The sequence below is a fragment of the Narcine bancroftii genome, chromosome 9 (genome assembly GCF_036971445.1).
Source record: "Narcine bancroftii isolate sNarBan1 chromosome 9, sNarBan1.hap1, whole genome shotgun sequence".
NCBI lineage: Eukaryota > Metazoa > Chordata > Chondrichthyes > Torpediniformes > Narcinidae > Narcine > Narcine bancroftii.
Genome location: NC_091477.1, coordinates 105,610,188 through 105,626,230, shown reverse-complemented (window position 1 = coordinate 105,626,230; position 16,043 = coordinate 105,610,188). Strand labels below are relative to the sequence as shown.

Here is a 16,043-nt window from a genome sequence, read left to right as displayed (position 1 = left end):
TTAAACCATTTTAATTTTCTTCTTTTGAAATTTGTTGGAACAAATGATTTGAATTATAAATATCTTAACCATCAACTAATTGTTACTGAATACATCGTAAAATTTCTGAAATACAATTACTTCTGATTCACACTAAATGATAGATTCACTAAATGATAGATTCACACTAAATGATAGATTCACTCACAAACAATTGTGTAATTGAATGTTCATCATCTTATTAGAACTTGCAGATTTACCACTAGTGCGATTAGATATCTCCTGCAATAAAGTGACAACAATTCCAGTCTGTTACAGAAATTTGCGTCATCTTCAAACAATTATATTGGATAATAATCCTCTACAGTCTCCACCTGCACAGGTAAGTGCTAGAGATAGTTGATGATTTTTTTTTAAATTTGATATTTCAGACATCATTAACTTTAATTTCAAAGTTGGTATTTTGATACTCACGCCTTGTATTCCATTCAAAGCCCATAATTATTGAGTAATTTTTGCTTCTTTGGACACATGGTGTCCCATCCTAAAACTGAAAGTTATTATAATTGTCTCCCTTACCTCATTAATGATCAATTGGGTTGAAAGATGACAAGCAATTAATACAATATCTGAATGAGAAAACAGTTAATAATGACCCTTGTCGAATCTTTTACCTAAACTTGAAACATTAGTAATTAAAAGCAAGTTGTTCATGCAATTAGGAAATTGGTTCAGCAGCAAGAAATTGAGAAAAAAACAATAGGATCCCGGCAAGATGTGTGTAGTCTCCATGACTAAAAAGATGGGGTGGTTTGATATTTCAAAAATGTGCAATATTATAGATTTTAAAGATGGAAGAATAACATTATATATGATATTAGATACATAAATAGACATAGCAATAACAATGGATATAATTGTTGGCACATATGAATTCTTGAAGCTTGGATCAAAATGAATAGATCACAATACTCTTTAAATTTTGAAAAACTATTAAAAAATCAAACCTTGGGGATGCTTGAATATAGATGTAAGAATAAAAAATACGAACAGGAATTAAATCTTCCTACCCTTCAAGCCTGTTTCAGCATTGAATGTGGTAGGAGTTTATAGCCTACTTTCCAGCCTTTTTCTTGTGCAATTTCATATCCTTTATTTCTTTTACTATCCAGAAATTGTTCAATCTCAGTGGGTGAGCTTCCTCAATCTTCCAAGGTAGAGAATTCATCATCCAATAAAGAGATTTCTTCTTGTCGCAGTCCTAAAGAACCTACCCTTATTCTGAGATTGTGGCTTCTTGGCCTGGGGAATCATATTCCCTGCATTTAGCATATAAAACGCTGTAAGAATTTTATGTTTCAATGAAATCATTTTTTGACATTATTGAGAATAGAGTTCAAGTCCATTCTATCTCCTCATGCAGCAAACCTGCAATCCATTGAACCAACTTAGCGAATCCTTGCTTCAATCCATCTAAGACAAGGGCATTCTTACTTGGGGAAGGAGGCTAGAGTGCCATATAATGCTCCAAATACAGTTTCATCAGTTGCAGTAACACTAACTCCTGTATTTAAATTTTCTTCATGCTCATTTAAGAAGTCAATAGATATCATTAAAAAATGATGTAAAGGATTGTAATGCATAGTTTGAAATCATGCAATAGCTGTGCAAATCTCTAATTAGATCAAACTGGAGAACCTGTAATATTATTTATTAACTTTGTGGAAGAGTACAATGCAGATTCACTGGAATGATTCAAAGCATTGTAGATAGGCTCTTCAATCAGAACCTTATAAAATAAAAGTCATTAAACTAAAATTGCTGCCAGCCTGTTGTGATATTTACAATACAGGTATACTCCACTTTACAAAACTAAAGAGTTCCTATGAAACATTTCATAAGCTGAAATGGCATAAAGCGAAGATCCATTAACTACTATTGAAGGCTACTTTCGTAAAAGTGAAAACCCATTCAAATTCTTTCGTCGAAACGAGCACAGGTTTCTTCGTAAAAGCGAATTTTTGTAAAGTGAGTATTCATAAAATGGGGTATACCTGTATTGACAAGATTTATAACTGGACTCAAAATTTAAATGAAGAAGATGATTTATGAAATCTAGACAATACTTTAAATTCTTGGGAATGTTTGTGCAATAATTTGATGCAAGTTTTCAAGGTCAGTCAGGGAGCTGAGGAAAGAATAGAGTAAAGCTATTTCCATTTGATATTTGAATTGAAACTGGTGGAGGCTTAGCCTAAAATTTAGAGCCAGAATTTTTGGGAAGAAAGTGGTAGAAGTTGATAATTTTCTTCAACAAACAACATTTTATTGGTCACTTATTAATTTTAAATCTGAGGCTGATAGATGTTTTTTGTGAACCAAAAGTGTTGAGAAATGTGGGTATTAGACACAGATTTGGCACAAATTCATTAAATGGTGGAGTAATAGCAAAGAAATAACTGGGCCACAGTATGAGTCATTTTTACACACCTTGTGCATCCATGGCAGACAGGCTGATACAATTCCTTGTGTTGTTAAAAGATTGTAGGAGAACTGTGACTATGTTGATCGAGGAATTCCCATGTTAAAACATTCTTGGGACAGCATAGACTAAAGAATCACCATGTACTTTCATGCTAAAGACCTATCCCTATCTTCCCATCACCATTTCCCCCCATCAACAGGCTAACCCCAATCTGTGATTTTTTTCTTCCCACTGAAAGTGACAATCTACCAGTTCTTTTCCTCCTCCATCTTACATTCTTAATGTCCATACCCAATTTTCTCACTGTAATCCTGTCCCCATTACAGCTTTCATTCACTCAATTTTCCAAATTCCAACCCTTTATTTCCCTTCATAATTCTTCCTACCAATTTCTGGTCCTGTTTCACCACTTCCATCACTGTAAATGTCCAATTAGATCTGTAATCATCAAACTCAAGTGAACTTCTGGGGGGGGGGGGGGGTGGGTGGAAGTACTAGGTCACAACATTTCAAATTCAAAAATGTATGGTGCCTGGTAACTTGCCCAACCCTAATGGCACTTCTAAAGTGTTCAGTGGAAGATCACTGATCAAAACAGAAGATCACGTTTGTTTTACTCCAGATTCTTGATCACAAAAAAACAAGTACTGTACAGAATATAATATCATATGTTCAGGGGAGCCATCTTTTGATTGAGATTTAAACAGAAGTTCCATCTATTCCTTCAATTTGAAATTAAGTCTCTGCTAATGTATGCTGGTCTCAGCTCTTGTTATCTGCCATTTCTCCATGCTCCTCTGTTCCTCAATCAGATAAATATTTATCTACCTCCATTTTAAAGACTTCTAATGGTCCAGCTTCCTTCACCATTTGAGGCAGAGAACTCCAGAGATTCATCACCCTCTGCAAGAAGACATTTCTATGTAGAAATAGAGAAATTGCTATGAATTTTGAATGTACTCTTTGTGACTGTTTCAGTGCTATTCTTAATAATTGTCAGATCTTATTAATGGTGATATAACCATCATTTACATTAATTCATAAAATATCACTTCATTGTTATCGTTTAATTTTAATCTTAATATTAGAAGCTGAATTGAGCATGTCTGCTTTTTCTTACAGATCTGTATAAAGGGGAAAGTCCATATTTTCAAATACCTGAACATTGAAGCATGTAAGAGTGTGCCGGATCTGCCAGAATATGACAGAACAAGGCCGATTGGGTTCAACTCATGGTAACTAAAGAGACATTTTCGAGGCTGAGCCATGCTACCAATTTGGATGCTTCACATTCTGCTAGATGAGTGGTCTCACAACATCAACCTGGCTCTCAATGTTAGCAAAACCAAGGAGATGATTGTGGGCATCAGGAGGAAATCAGGAGAACACAAACCATTCCTCATTGAGGGGTCAGCAGTGGAGAGGGCGGCATAGTTGGTGTAGTGGTTAGCGCAATGCCTTTACAGCGCCAGAGATTGGGACAAGACCTGGAGTTCAAGTCCTGCACCGTCTGTAAGGAATTTGTATGTTCTCCCCATGTCAGTGTGGGTTTTCTCCAGGGGCTCCAGTTTCCTCACACCATTCAAAACATACCAGGGTGCAGGTTAATGGGGTGACGTGGACTTGTGGGCTGAAATGGCCTGTTACCATGTTGTATGTTTAAATTTTTTTTTTAATTTAAAAGAACTTCAAATTCCTGGCTGTCGATATCTCTGAGAATCAGTCTAGAGCCTCTATGTTGATACAATCATGAAGAAGGTTCTCCAGTGGCTATACTTTGTGAAGAGTTTGAGGAGATTCATTATATCACCAAAGATTTTCAAAAACTTCTACAGGTGTACTGTGGAGAGCATTTTGATTGGTTGCATCACTGTTTGGTATGGAGCTGCCAACGATCAGGACAGGAAAAATTTGCAGAGGGTTGTTCACTTGGCCTGCGACATCATGAGCGCCAGTTTCAACTCCATCGAGGACACCTTTGAGAGGTGGTGTCTTTAGAAATCAGCCTCTATCTTCAAGGAACCCCAACACTCAGGTCATGCTACCATCAGCGAAAAAGCTACAGAAGTCTGAAGATGAGCACTCTAAGGACAGCCTCTACCTCTTTCCAATCAGGTTTCTGAATATATAATGAACCGCAGACACTACCTTGCTTTGTCTTTTTCTTTATCTTGCACTATTATTTATTTTTGAAATGTAGTTTATATAAATGTTTGCCCTGTGATGCTGCCACAAAACAACAAATTTCATGACATGTTCATGACAATAAATTCTGATTCTGAAATTTAGCCTCCACTGCTTCTATGGCAGAGATTTACCACTCTTTGAGAAAAGCAGTTCTTCCTCATTTCTGTCCTAAAACTACTACCCTGAATTTTGAGTCTATGCTCCCTCATTCTTGTCTCACTTACCAGTGGAAAAATCTTGCCTAGCTCTATCTTTTCCATTCCTTTCATATTTTTATATGTTTTTCTGAAATCCCCTTCCAGTTTTTCTGAATTCCAGAGAGAGGACAGTCTCGGATGATTAAATCTCTCCTAGTAGGTTCACTCCCTCATCTCTGGGATCAATCTAGTGAACTTCCTCTGTACTCCTTCCAAGGTCTGTTAAATGGTCTATTAGCTTAATAAGTTTGTCACTGCACTTGGCCATGGAATATTAAGACTAATTATTCACCACACATTTCTGATCTTTCTCTGCATAAGTGACAGGAGCAAGGATAGGCTATTTGGCCCCTTGAGTGGCTATGCCATACATCAATATTATGGTGGATCTATTGTTTCATTAAAAGTTATTGCACTATGCCCAGATCCCTTGATTTTGTTAATATCAAGAAATATATCAACATATAATTTTGAATAAATTTAATAACTGCATCTTGATTCTCTCCGGGATACAGAATTCCAAAGATACTCCAGCTTCGACTTAAATAAATTTTTCCCATCTTAGTCCTGACTGACCCCTTTATTCTGACACTGACATTTGTTTCTCAACTTCTGGGAATCATCCTTGCTGAATCCAGCCTGTTGATCCCTATAAGAATTTTGTAAGCTTCTGAGGTCTTAGAGTTGATGATGGCAACAGTGCTGCATTTGGCTTCAATGTTCCTATGTAAAGCTGATCTGATTCACACTTCTTCATTGACACTTTGCATATAAGAGAGAAATTGATCACCTACCCTTGACCGTAACATTAGAGCTGCTGAATCCCCTACCCCACATACTGGAAGGCCAGAATCGACTAGAAATTTAACTGCAACTGCCAATTAACTGTTGTGGCTACAAAAGAAAATCAGCAGCTGGGTTTCCTGAAGCAAGAGACATTTTTTTTTAATATCAAAAGCTGTTTCACCATCAACAAGGCATAAATCAGGAGTATGGTGAGGTACTCTCCATTTGCTTTGATGAATGAAGCTTCAACAACTTCAAGAAGCTAAAAGTCATCCAAGTCAAAAGATGTCTACTTGGATGGGTCCTAATCCTCCTTCATAAACCATCACAGCCTCCAACACTAGTGAACCATGGCTGCAATATGTATATCTTCAACATTTATTTGCGAGTACTCCAGCACCTCTGTGACTTGTACAGTCAAGGGCATTAGACTCATTGAAACACCACCTGTAGACTTTTCTTTTAAGTCTTGCATTATACATTTTCACTGCAATTCCTTCATTGTTTCTGAGTCTAAATCCTGAATTCCCCACTCCAACTAACAACATAATGGGAGTTTGAGACTTGATGAAGGTTTCTACTCAGAACTGTTGACCTTTTTCTCCCACTGATCCTCCTCAATCCACTGAGTTCCTTTGTTCAACAGATTGTTTTTATCATAACAAAAAAAATGTGGTCAGTAATTAAATTTACCTTTTAAGTAGTATTTTTTTAACAAACTGAAACTTTATTTTAACAGCAATTTGTTGTAACCAATGGGAATAAAGAGGGCTATCTGGACACGTTAGAATTTAGTATGCAAGTAATAATTTGTTTGAAATGTTTAAGGCCAACTGAGTCACTATCTGACATCTGCCTATCTTCCAAATCTCATTCTGTTTCCTTGATCTGAATTGTCATTACCATGTTAATTAAAAAGGAGCCAGGCAGACTGATTTCAATATCATGGTAACAAGAGTTCTTGTATACATCCAAAAGAAAACGAGTCAAGCTCATTATCTTTGAGCCTAATTTTGTTAGTTTTAAAGTCGTAGATTGATCAACATTCTTCTAATTACTTTAATGTTTTCAAAAATAGTGAAAACAGTACCAGTACCCCTGGTAATTTATTTCTAGAACAAAGCTATCCCTCAGAATTGTCATTGGGGACCTTAAGAAGTAATTGGCACAATCAACTACTTGAACATGCCATCAGTTTATCAAATGCTTAGAATTTGTTTTTTCCTAAAATGACATAAATACTGAATTCAGAATGCTGTGTTATATCCCTTTTCGTAAGCAGACCTTGAAGTCTACAACTCATCTGTCCTTTCAATTTTTCTTTGACGTTATGCAGTTTCTGTTGCTTTTTAAAGTTGGAAGCTGTTCTTTCAAATTTTTATTTAATCTCTTTCTATTGAGCTCCAATTGTATCAAATTTTTAAAAATTGACCTAATTAGAAATTGGCAGGATAAAAATAAACCAAATATATAGAACTGCACACATCTCGATATTGAAAGATATTATTATCTCACTACTCTGCAATTTTACAAACTCAAATATTTTTATTGATCTTTATAAGAACTGTAAGAATATTATGAAAATATTACAACACTTGCTAATGGATCAATTACTTTTTTCTGAAATATTTCAATGAATGCCAAAATCTGAATCAGGTTTATTGTCATGAACATGTGTCACGAAATCTGTTGTTTTGCAGCAGCAGGATTGTGCATTACAGTTACAAAATTGCTATAAATTACAGTTCCAGAAATATATTATTTAAAAATATATAATTAGTGCAAATATATAAAAAGAGGCTGCTTTCTTGAGATACTGGCTCTTAAAGATGGCCTTAATGAAGTAAATACCAATCCCCATGAAGGGGCTGGCTGACTTTACAAGCCTCTGTTGCCTTTTCCTGGCCTGTACATTGACACCTCCATACCAGACAGTGATGAAACCAGTTAGAATATGCTCCACAGTGCACCTGTGGAAATTTTCAAGAATCTTTGGTGACTTTGCTTTTCCATTGTCGAGATCAAGTAGGTAAAGATGTCCTTTATCTCCAGCTTTGTTTGTTTTAGCAATAGATGCTTTAGCAGAGTTATTAATAAGACAAGATTCTAAGATTAAAGGGTTTAAAGGTTAGTCAAGAGGAACATAAGATTAATTTATTTGCTTTGGTGTTTTGGTTTATATGACAGATCGCAAAAATTCTTTGTGTCAATTATATGTAAGACTGGAAGAATATGATGAAATATTGGGTTATAAGATTAATTGAGACAAAAGTGAAATTATGCCCTTGGTTAAAGGTGATTATACTCAATGTAGAGAATTTGCTTGATTTAAGTGGTCAGAGGATGGAATTAAATATTTGGGGATTAAGATTGATAATGATTTAAATGATTTATATAAATTGAATTATTTACCTTCACTGAATAATATTAAAGAAGATTTGAATAGGTGGAATAATTTGCCTATAACCCTTGTAGGTAAGAGTGAATTGTATAAAGATAAATATTTTTAAGGATTCAATATTTTTTTCAGTCAATTCCCTGTTGATTCCTCAAATTTTTTTAAGGATTTGCATTTGAGTATTAGGAAGTTTTTAATGGAAAGGAAAGATGGCTAGAGGGTCTGTAAAAATTGACTTGGAAGTTTGAATTGGGAAGTTTGCAACTTCCCCATTTTAAGAATTATAAGGCAGCTCAATTGAAATTTATTAATGGGATGTTTGATGTAGATAAATCTCCAGCCTTGGTTAAAATAGAATTGAGTAAAATAGGAGAAAACAGTATGCAGGACTTTATTTACAAATGGAATTTAAAATTGTTACTAGGAAGTAGATATACGCCTGTTTTGAAACATTTGATAGAATTATGGAATAAAATAGATTATGAAATAGGTGGCAAAGGATTGATTTCTTGAAAAATTCCTTTATATTTCCATAGAAATAGGATCAATTTTTAGGATTTAGAGTCGAATGGGGATTAAGAAAATAGAAGACTGTTTTGAAGCTGATAAATTTATTATTTTCCAATGAATGAATGAAAAATTTAATGTTCCAAATAAATCCTTTTTCTGTTAAAGTTTTCTTGGTTGATAAGTCAGGTCCTAATTTGATATCACCAAGGCAGAATGAATTAGAATTATTGAATAAGTTCACTTCAGTGATGTACAAATTACTTCAAAAAGAAGCTCCTAAATTAGGAATTCATAAATCAAGATTAAGATGGGAGGTTGATTTAAATAGATGAAAATGATTGGATGCAATTATGTAAAGAAAATGTGACAAATTATTAATGTTATTAATATAAATTTTTGCATCAATTATACTTAACTCCTCAAAAAAAATTTAAAAATTGAATCCAATATTATCAGATCTATGTTTTAGATGTGATCAAGAAGTTGGTTCGTTTTTGCATTCTGAAGTATTCTATAGTAAACCTTTTTGGTTAGCGGTAGGAAATTTTTTGGAATAAATATAAGGGGTTAAATTCCCACCGGACCAGATGTTATTTTTGTTGGGTAATATTAAAGTGGTTAGACCTAAATTAAGGTTAATTATGTATCAAACTGAATTTTTATGGCCAGGAAGTGCATAGCGATTACTTGAAAATCAGATACAGATTTAGGGGTGGTGAGATGGCATGTTGAATTGCAAACTTGTATTCCACTTGAGAAAATTACTTATACTTTACATAATAAGTATCAATTTTTTCCATAAATATGGAGCCCACACTTACAATATGCTGGGTTGTAAATTTGAAGGACTCTCTGAAAGCCCATCCTGTTGGCAACCCCCAGTTCTGTTATTATTAGTATTAAGACTTTATATTTCCTTTTGACATTCTCCCAACTTTTTCTTTTTTCCTTCTTTGATATATTTTGTGGGCGAGGATGGGTAGGGGGAGGGGAAGGGAGGAAAAGATAGGGATTTTATACACACACACATCGCGTGTAATTATTTTTCTCTTGTAACTTCGTTGAATATGTATACATGGATGTAGTTTTAAAATTCTTAAAATATTTTTAAAAAATAATCTTTGGTGACATACCAGATCACCTCAAACTCCTAAAAAAAATAGCCTCTGGCAAGCCTTCTTCATGATTGTATCAACAGAATGTATCCAGGATGTTGGCACCCAGGAATTTACCCTTTTCACTGCTGACCCCTCGATGAGGATTGGTTTATGTTATACTGGTTTCCCCTTCCTGAAGTCCATAACTAATTCCTTAATTTTGCTAATGTTGAGTGCAATGTTGTGACACCACTCAACTAGCTAGTCTATCTCATCTGTACGTTTCTTCATTGCTCTCTGTGATTCTGTCAACAAATGTGTCATCAGCAAATTTGTAGATGGCATTTGAATTGTGCCTAGCCACACAGTCATGGGTGTAGAGACAGTAGAGCAGTGGGCTAAGCAGGCATCCTTGAGGTGTGCCTGTGTTGATTGTCAATAGGAGGAGATGTTGTTACCAATCCATACTGACTATGGTCTTCCGATGAGGAAGTCAAAAATTGAGTTGCAGAGGGAGGCACAGAGGCTCAGATTTTAAAGCTTGTTGACTAGTACTGAGGGGATGGTGGTGTTAAAAGTTGAGTTGTAATGAATGGAAAGCAGCCTGATGTTGGTTTTGCTGTTGTCCGGATGATCCAGGGGTGAGTGAAAAGCCATTGAGATTGCATCTGCTATGGATTGATTGTGACAGTAGGTAAATTGCAGTGAGCCCAGGAATTTACTTAGGTACAAGATAATTCTGGCCATGATAAACCTCTCAAAGTATTTCATTACAGTAGATGTGAGTGCTATTGGGCAATAGTCATTGAGTGAAACACGAAAGTCTGCAGATGCTGTGATTGTAGTTATGAGGAAGGGCTCATCTTGAAAAAGGGCTCAGGCCCAATCCTTCAGTAATATATCTTTACCTCTTGTGGACACTGCGAGACCTGCCGAGTTCCTCCAGCATTTCTGTTTTTACAATAGTCATTGTAAAAACTTGACGGTCAAAACTTGAAAATCAAGATTTTCTTAATCAAAAATGGATAAAACTGAAGGGGTGACGTCACGCTGATGGAGTAGTGGACAGAGAAGAATAGCCCTCCGCAGAGAAAAGAAAAAACAAAGCTGGACAGAAAAAACATAGAAGGCCTGAAAGATAAAGAAACCAAGAAAACCCAAGAGATGGCACCAAAAAAGGAAAAGACCAGAGAGACAGATAAAGAAGAAGAAGACAGGAAAACAGCAGAAAGAAAAGAGGTAGGCCTTACCTTTAAAAAGAACGCTCGACTCCCGAAGCCATTGGAAGCCCAGCTGAACAACGGCTCTCCTCGGACCGAACTAGAAAAATGGCTCACTGAGCCACAAAAAGATGCACAACTGCACATGCCAAAAAAGACACTGATGGGAGGGGAGCCCAGCAACGGGACAAAATTGAACTGACAGAAAGAACCGGATAGATGACATTGAGGCAAGAAGAGATAAACAGAAGACGAGAGAAGGAGATAGAGAGAAGAAAAAAAAAGAAGATAGACTTACACGGAAAAGAGGAAAGTAAAAAAGGTAAACAGTTAATAGATAGAGAATATTTTAATGAGCAAATGAAGATATTAAGGACATTTTAACAACAGAATTTAACACAATAAAAATAAAATGGAAAAAGCCGAAGATAGAATGAAAAAACTAGAGCTGGCCGTTGCAGATATAAGAAAAAGAACAGATGAAGTGGAGAAAGTCAGAAAGCTGTAGAATTAGAAATGAATGAACTAAAAGAAAAGCTGAAAGATAGAGACAAAGAAATTAAAGAGATACAAGATCAGTTAATTAAAAAAATTGATGTCTTAGAGAATTATAACAAACAAAACAATATAAAAATAGTAGGCCTACAAGAAGGCGTAGAAGGATCAGATATAAAGGGGTTCATAAAAAGATGGATCCCACAAATCTTGGAAGCAGAAGAACTACAAGATAAAAATAGAAATTGAAAGAGCACATAGAATATCGGCACCAAAGCCTTATTCAAACCAAAAACCACGTTCCATAATAATATAACTACTAAGACACACAACAAGAGAAAAAATATTACAGTGGGCAAAAGATAAAGTAAAAGAAAATAAGCAGCCTCTGGAATATAAAGGACAAAAAATATTTTTCTATCCAGACATCAGCTTCGAGCTCTTAAAGAAACGGAAAGAATTCAACTTGACAAAGCAGGTACTATGGAAGAAAGGATATAATTTTAATCTACGACATCCAGCAGTATTAAAAGTATTTACTCCAGGGGAAAGAAGTAGACTGTTCTCAGACCCGAAGGATGCCCAATGCTTTGCTGAACAACTGCCAAACAGACAACGAAATGAGAAGTATTTAAAAAAGACTCAAAACAATGTATAGAGATTAATTGTAAAGGTAATAATGTAAATATAAAGTTGAAGTTTGTAAAAGATAAGGGGGGGAATAAGATAAGAAAATAAAGCTTTGTTACATTTTTGAAAAATATATAGTGTTTCTCTGAGTGGGGCTAGGGAGAAGAAAAGAACTACTACCTCATCATCTGTTGACGCATGCGGTTATTACCGCAACCCAAATAGATAAGGGAATTGTGGTTGTCTGGGAAGGAGCCAAAGACAACCCAATACAGGGGGGACTTTCATTATTTTGGATAAGAATATTTTATGTGTTAATTTTAGTAGAGGTTTCTAGGATAATTTGTTTTTTTTAACTGTGTTGTCGTGTACTGTAATGTGCAAAATTCATTTTTAAAAAATATTGGGGAAAAAAAGAAATGGAAGAGTTGAGGAGCTGAGAGAGAATTGAAAAAGGAGGTATAAGATGGCTACATTAAATTTCATGACTGTAAATATTAATGGAATACACAACCAAATTAAGAGAGGTTACTGACAACATTGCTTTTATGCAAGAAAGACATTTAACAAAGTTAGAACACAGTAAATTGAAAAGAGACTGGGTGGCATCATCATACAATTCAAAATCCAGGTGAGTAGCTATATTAATGAACAAAAATCTACCAATCAGCATAAAAGAAATAATAACAGATCTAGCAGGTAGATACGTAATGACAAAGTGCCAGATTTATTCTGAATTTTGGAATTTTCTAAACATCTATGCACCTAACAAAGAAGACCAGCTATTAATGCAAAACATCTTCCTAATGATAGAAGATACACAGAGACATATCTTGCTTGGAGGAGATTTCAACTTCAACTTGGACCCAAAGATGGACAAAACTGGGAAGACAATTAACAATAAAAATAAAGTAACTAAATTTACACTAAATTAAATGGAGGATATGAAGCTAATCAATAGATGGAGGAAACAACACCAAAAAGAGAGAGAATATTCACACTACTCAAATAGACATAAGACCTATTCAAGAATTGACAGATTCAAGGAAGAGTTTTTAAAAAACAGAATATAAAGCAAGATTATTATCAGATCACTCTCCCCTGTTATAAACAATTGAATTAGAGGATACCCCACCAAAGACGTATAGATGGAGACTAAATCCTACACTGTCAAAAAGACAAGATTTCAAAGAATATATTGAACAACAAATTAAAATATACTTTGAGATAAATATGGAATCAGTAAAAGATAAATTCATTTTATGGGACGCAATGAAGGCCTTTATTAGAGGACATATAATTAGTTATACGACTAAAATTAAAAAGGAATATAATCGGGAAGTAGAACAGTTGGAAAAAAGAGATAACAATCATAGAAAAGGAATTAACAGAAAGAGAAGATACAGAGAAAAAAAGAGAACTGACAGAGAAAAAATTAAAATATGAAACATTACAATCATATAAAGTAGAGAAAAATATAATGAAAACAAATCACAAATATTATGAACTGGGAGAGAAAATGCACAAAATATTGGCCTGGCAACTTAAAACAGAACAAGCTAAAAGAACCATTCTAGTGACAAGAAAAGATGATAACCAGATCTTAATGAAAATTTTAAAAAAGATTCTATAAACAATTATACCAAACTGAAAATAAAGAAAAAAATGACAAAATTGATGAATTTTTATCCAACATTGAACTACCCCATCTACAAATAGAAGAACAAAATAAATTAACAGAACCTTTTAAGACTGAAGAAATACAAGATATATTAATAAAACTACTAAACAATAAAACACCAGGTGAAGATGGATTCCCTACAGAGTTTTATAAAGTTTTTAAGGATCTATTAATCCCTCCCCTCCGAGAAGTAATAAATCAAGTAGAAGAGACGAAAAACTTACCAGAATCATATAAAACAGCAATAATTACAGTAATCCCAAAAGAGGGAAAAGACTCGCTATTGCTGTCTTCATACAGACCAATATCATTATTGAATACAGATTATAAATTAATAGCAAAGTTACTAGTAAACAGACTGAATGATTATGTACCAAAACTAGTAAGGCAAGACCAAACTGGATTTGTTAAAAAAAAAGGATGAGCTGCTGATCTAAACTTATTAATTTAACAGACGCAACACAAATGAATAAAATGCCAACAGTAGCTGTTACATTAGACACAGAGAAAGCCTTTGATAGGGTAGAGAGGAACTATTTGTTTAAAGTGTTACAGAAATTTAAACTACCGGAAAAATTTATTAACTACATTAGAGCATTATATAATAGACCATTAGCAAAGGTAGTAATTTTTTTTCTTTTTTTTAAAGACTTTATTTAAAATTTTAGCAAAGGTAGTAATAAATGGATGTGTATCAGATCACTTTAAATTAAGCAGGTCAATAAGACAGGGATGCCCATTATCCCCTTCACTGTTCACTTTGGTTATTGAACCACTAGCTGAGTTGATAAAGAAGGAAACTATGATAAAAGGAATAAAAATAAATAAAAGAGAAAGAATATAAAATCAGCCTATTTGCAGATGACATCATAGTATATTTAACAGAACCAGATAAGTCAATAAAAAACTACATATGAAACTGAAAGAATATGGAGAGATCTCAGGGTACAAGATTAACACCAATATAAGTGAAGTGATGCCAATGAACAAAATTGATTATTCGGAATTTTTAAAAAATACCCTTTTCAAATGGCAATCACAGGTGATACATTACCTTGGTATCAAAATAGATAACAACCTAAAACATTTATACAAATTAAATTATGAACCATTAATTTAAAAAAATACAGGAAGATCTAGAGAATTGGAAAGAACTACTGTTAACTTTAATAGGAAGAGTAAACTGTATTAAGATGAATGCACTCTCTGCACTCAAGACAATCTCACTTATTTGATTACTCAGACCTGGCCACCACACTGTTTGAGTGGCATGTTCCTGGGACTTTACAACCCCCTGGTGGCCCTCATGTATTTTCTCGAGTACCTTGTTCCGCATGTTAGCTGGAATAACTAATCTCGTACCATGCATGAGTGGTCCATTGTGCACACTCAGAACGGCACTCTTGCCAGTAGTGTTTGAATGGTCCTTGTAACTAGTTTCTGTCTGGTCAGCCTCCAATACAGTATTTCAAGAGACCTGTGCACGTATACTATCAGTACATAATTGCTCTCAGAGCTCTGTCAGGTGTCTGTCACTTGTTGGGAGGTTTACCTTCACTGTCTTGATGTCAATATGGGTATCCTCCATGAGGTCTTTGTCAACGCTCGTGGTTCCGTCTTGTAGTGGGAAGCGAGTGAGTGTATCTGCAGTTGTGAAGTTCTTCCCAGGTGTGTGTGAGATCATGTGAGTATCTCATCAGCCTCATCATCAATTTCTGTATCCGTGGCAGCAGCGAATCCAGTGCTTGCCCACCTAGCAGTCTCAAAAGTGGTTTGTGGTCCATATCCAACTCAAATTGTCGTCCCAAAATAAAATTGTTGAATCTCTTGCAAGCTCAAATCAGTGGCAATGCCCCTTTTTCCAGCTGTCCATACCATTGCTTTGTTTCTGGAACCACAAGCGACTGGTGACCAATTGTCTCCATCTTTCTGTAGTCCATATGATGAAGCATCAGCTGATATTTTCAGTTGCCTATTTGGATCATACAACTGAAGTACCAGTGTGGATGATAGCTCACACTTGAGGTTACAAAATGTCCTCTATTGCACCTGTCCCCCAGTGTATTCACCCGGTTAGTTTCAGAGGAATTTATTTAAATTAATTGCCAGTCTGAAGTGCTCTAATCTTCTTTTCCACTTCTCCCACTCCTTTAGCTTTGAGAAGTCGAAGGGATCTGGAGGTTTTATTATAAAAGTAGCCATTGGAGAAGTCACCACTCCCAATCGGGTTGCCTCTGGTTTTCAGGCCCATCCTCCATCTTAACTCACTTTTATTCTTTCATAGCCTGTCCTCTCTGTGGCTCAAAAATCCCACTTCTGCCAACATGTCATGTTGGGTTCAAACATGGCCTTGAGCCTGGAGTCGCATTCATAGCTTG

The 16,043-nt window shown here is 35.1% G+C and overlaps 1 protein-coding gene across 11 annotated transcripts in view; it reads left to right on the top strand.

The window, feature by feature from the left end:
• Positions 1-16,043, top strand: part of lrch3 (leucine-rich repeats and calponin homology (CH) domain containing 3) — a 108,174-nt gene that overhangs the window by 46,340 nt on the left and 45,791 nt on the right. For all 11 annotated transcript variants that reach the window (XM_069897178.1, XM_069897183.1, XM_069897184.1 and 8 more), the window contains exons 5-6: positions 225-361; positions 3,587-3,699. In XM_069897178.1, coding sequence (XP_069753279.1) covers positions 225-361; positions 3,587-3,699 — 250 coding nt within the window. The remainder of the gene's footprint in view (positions 1-224; positions 362-3,586; positions 3,700-16,043) is intronic.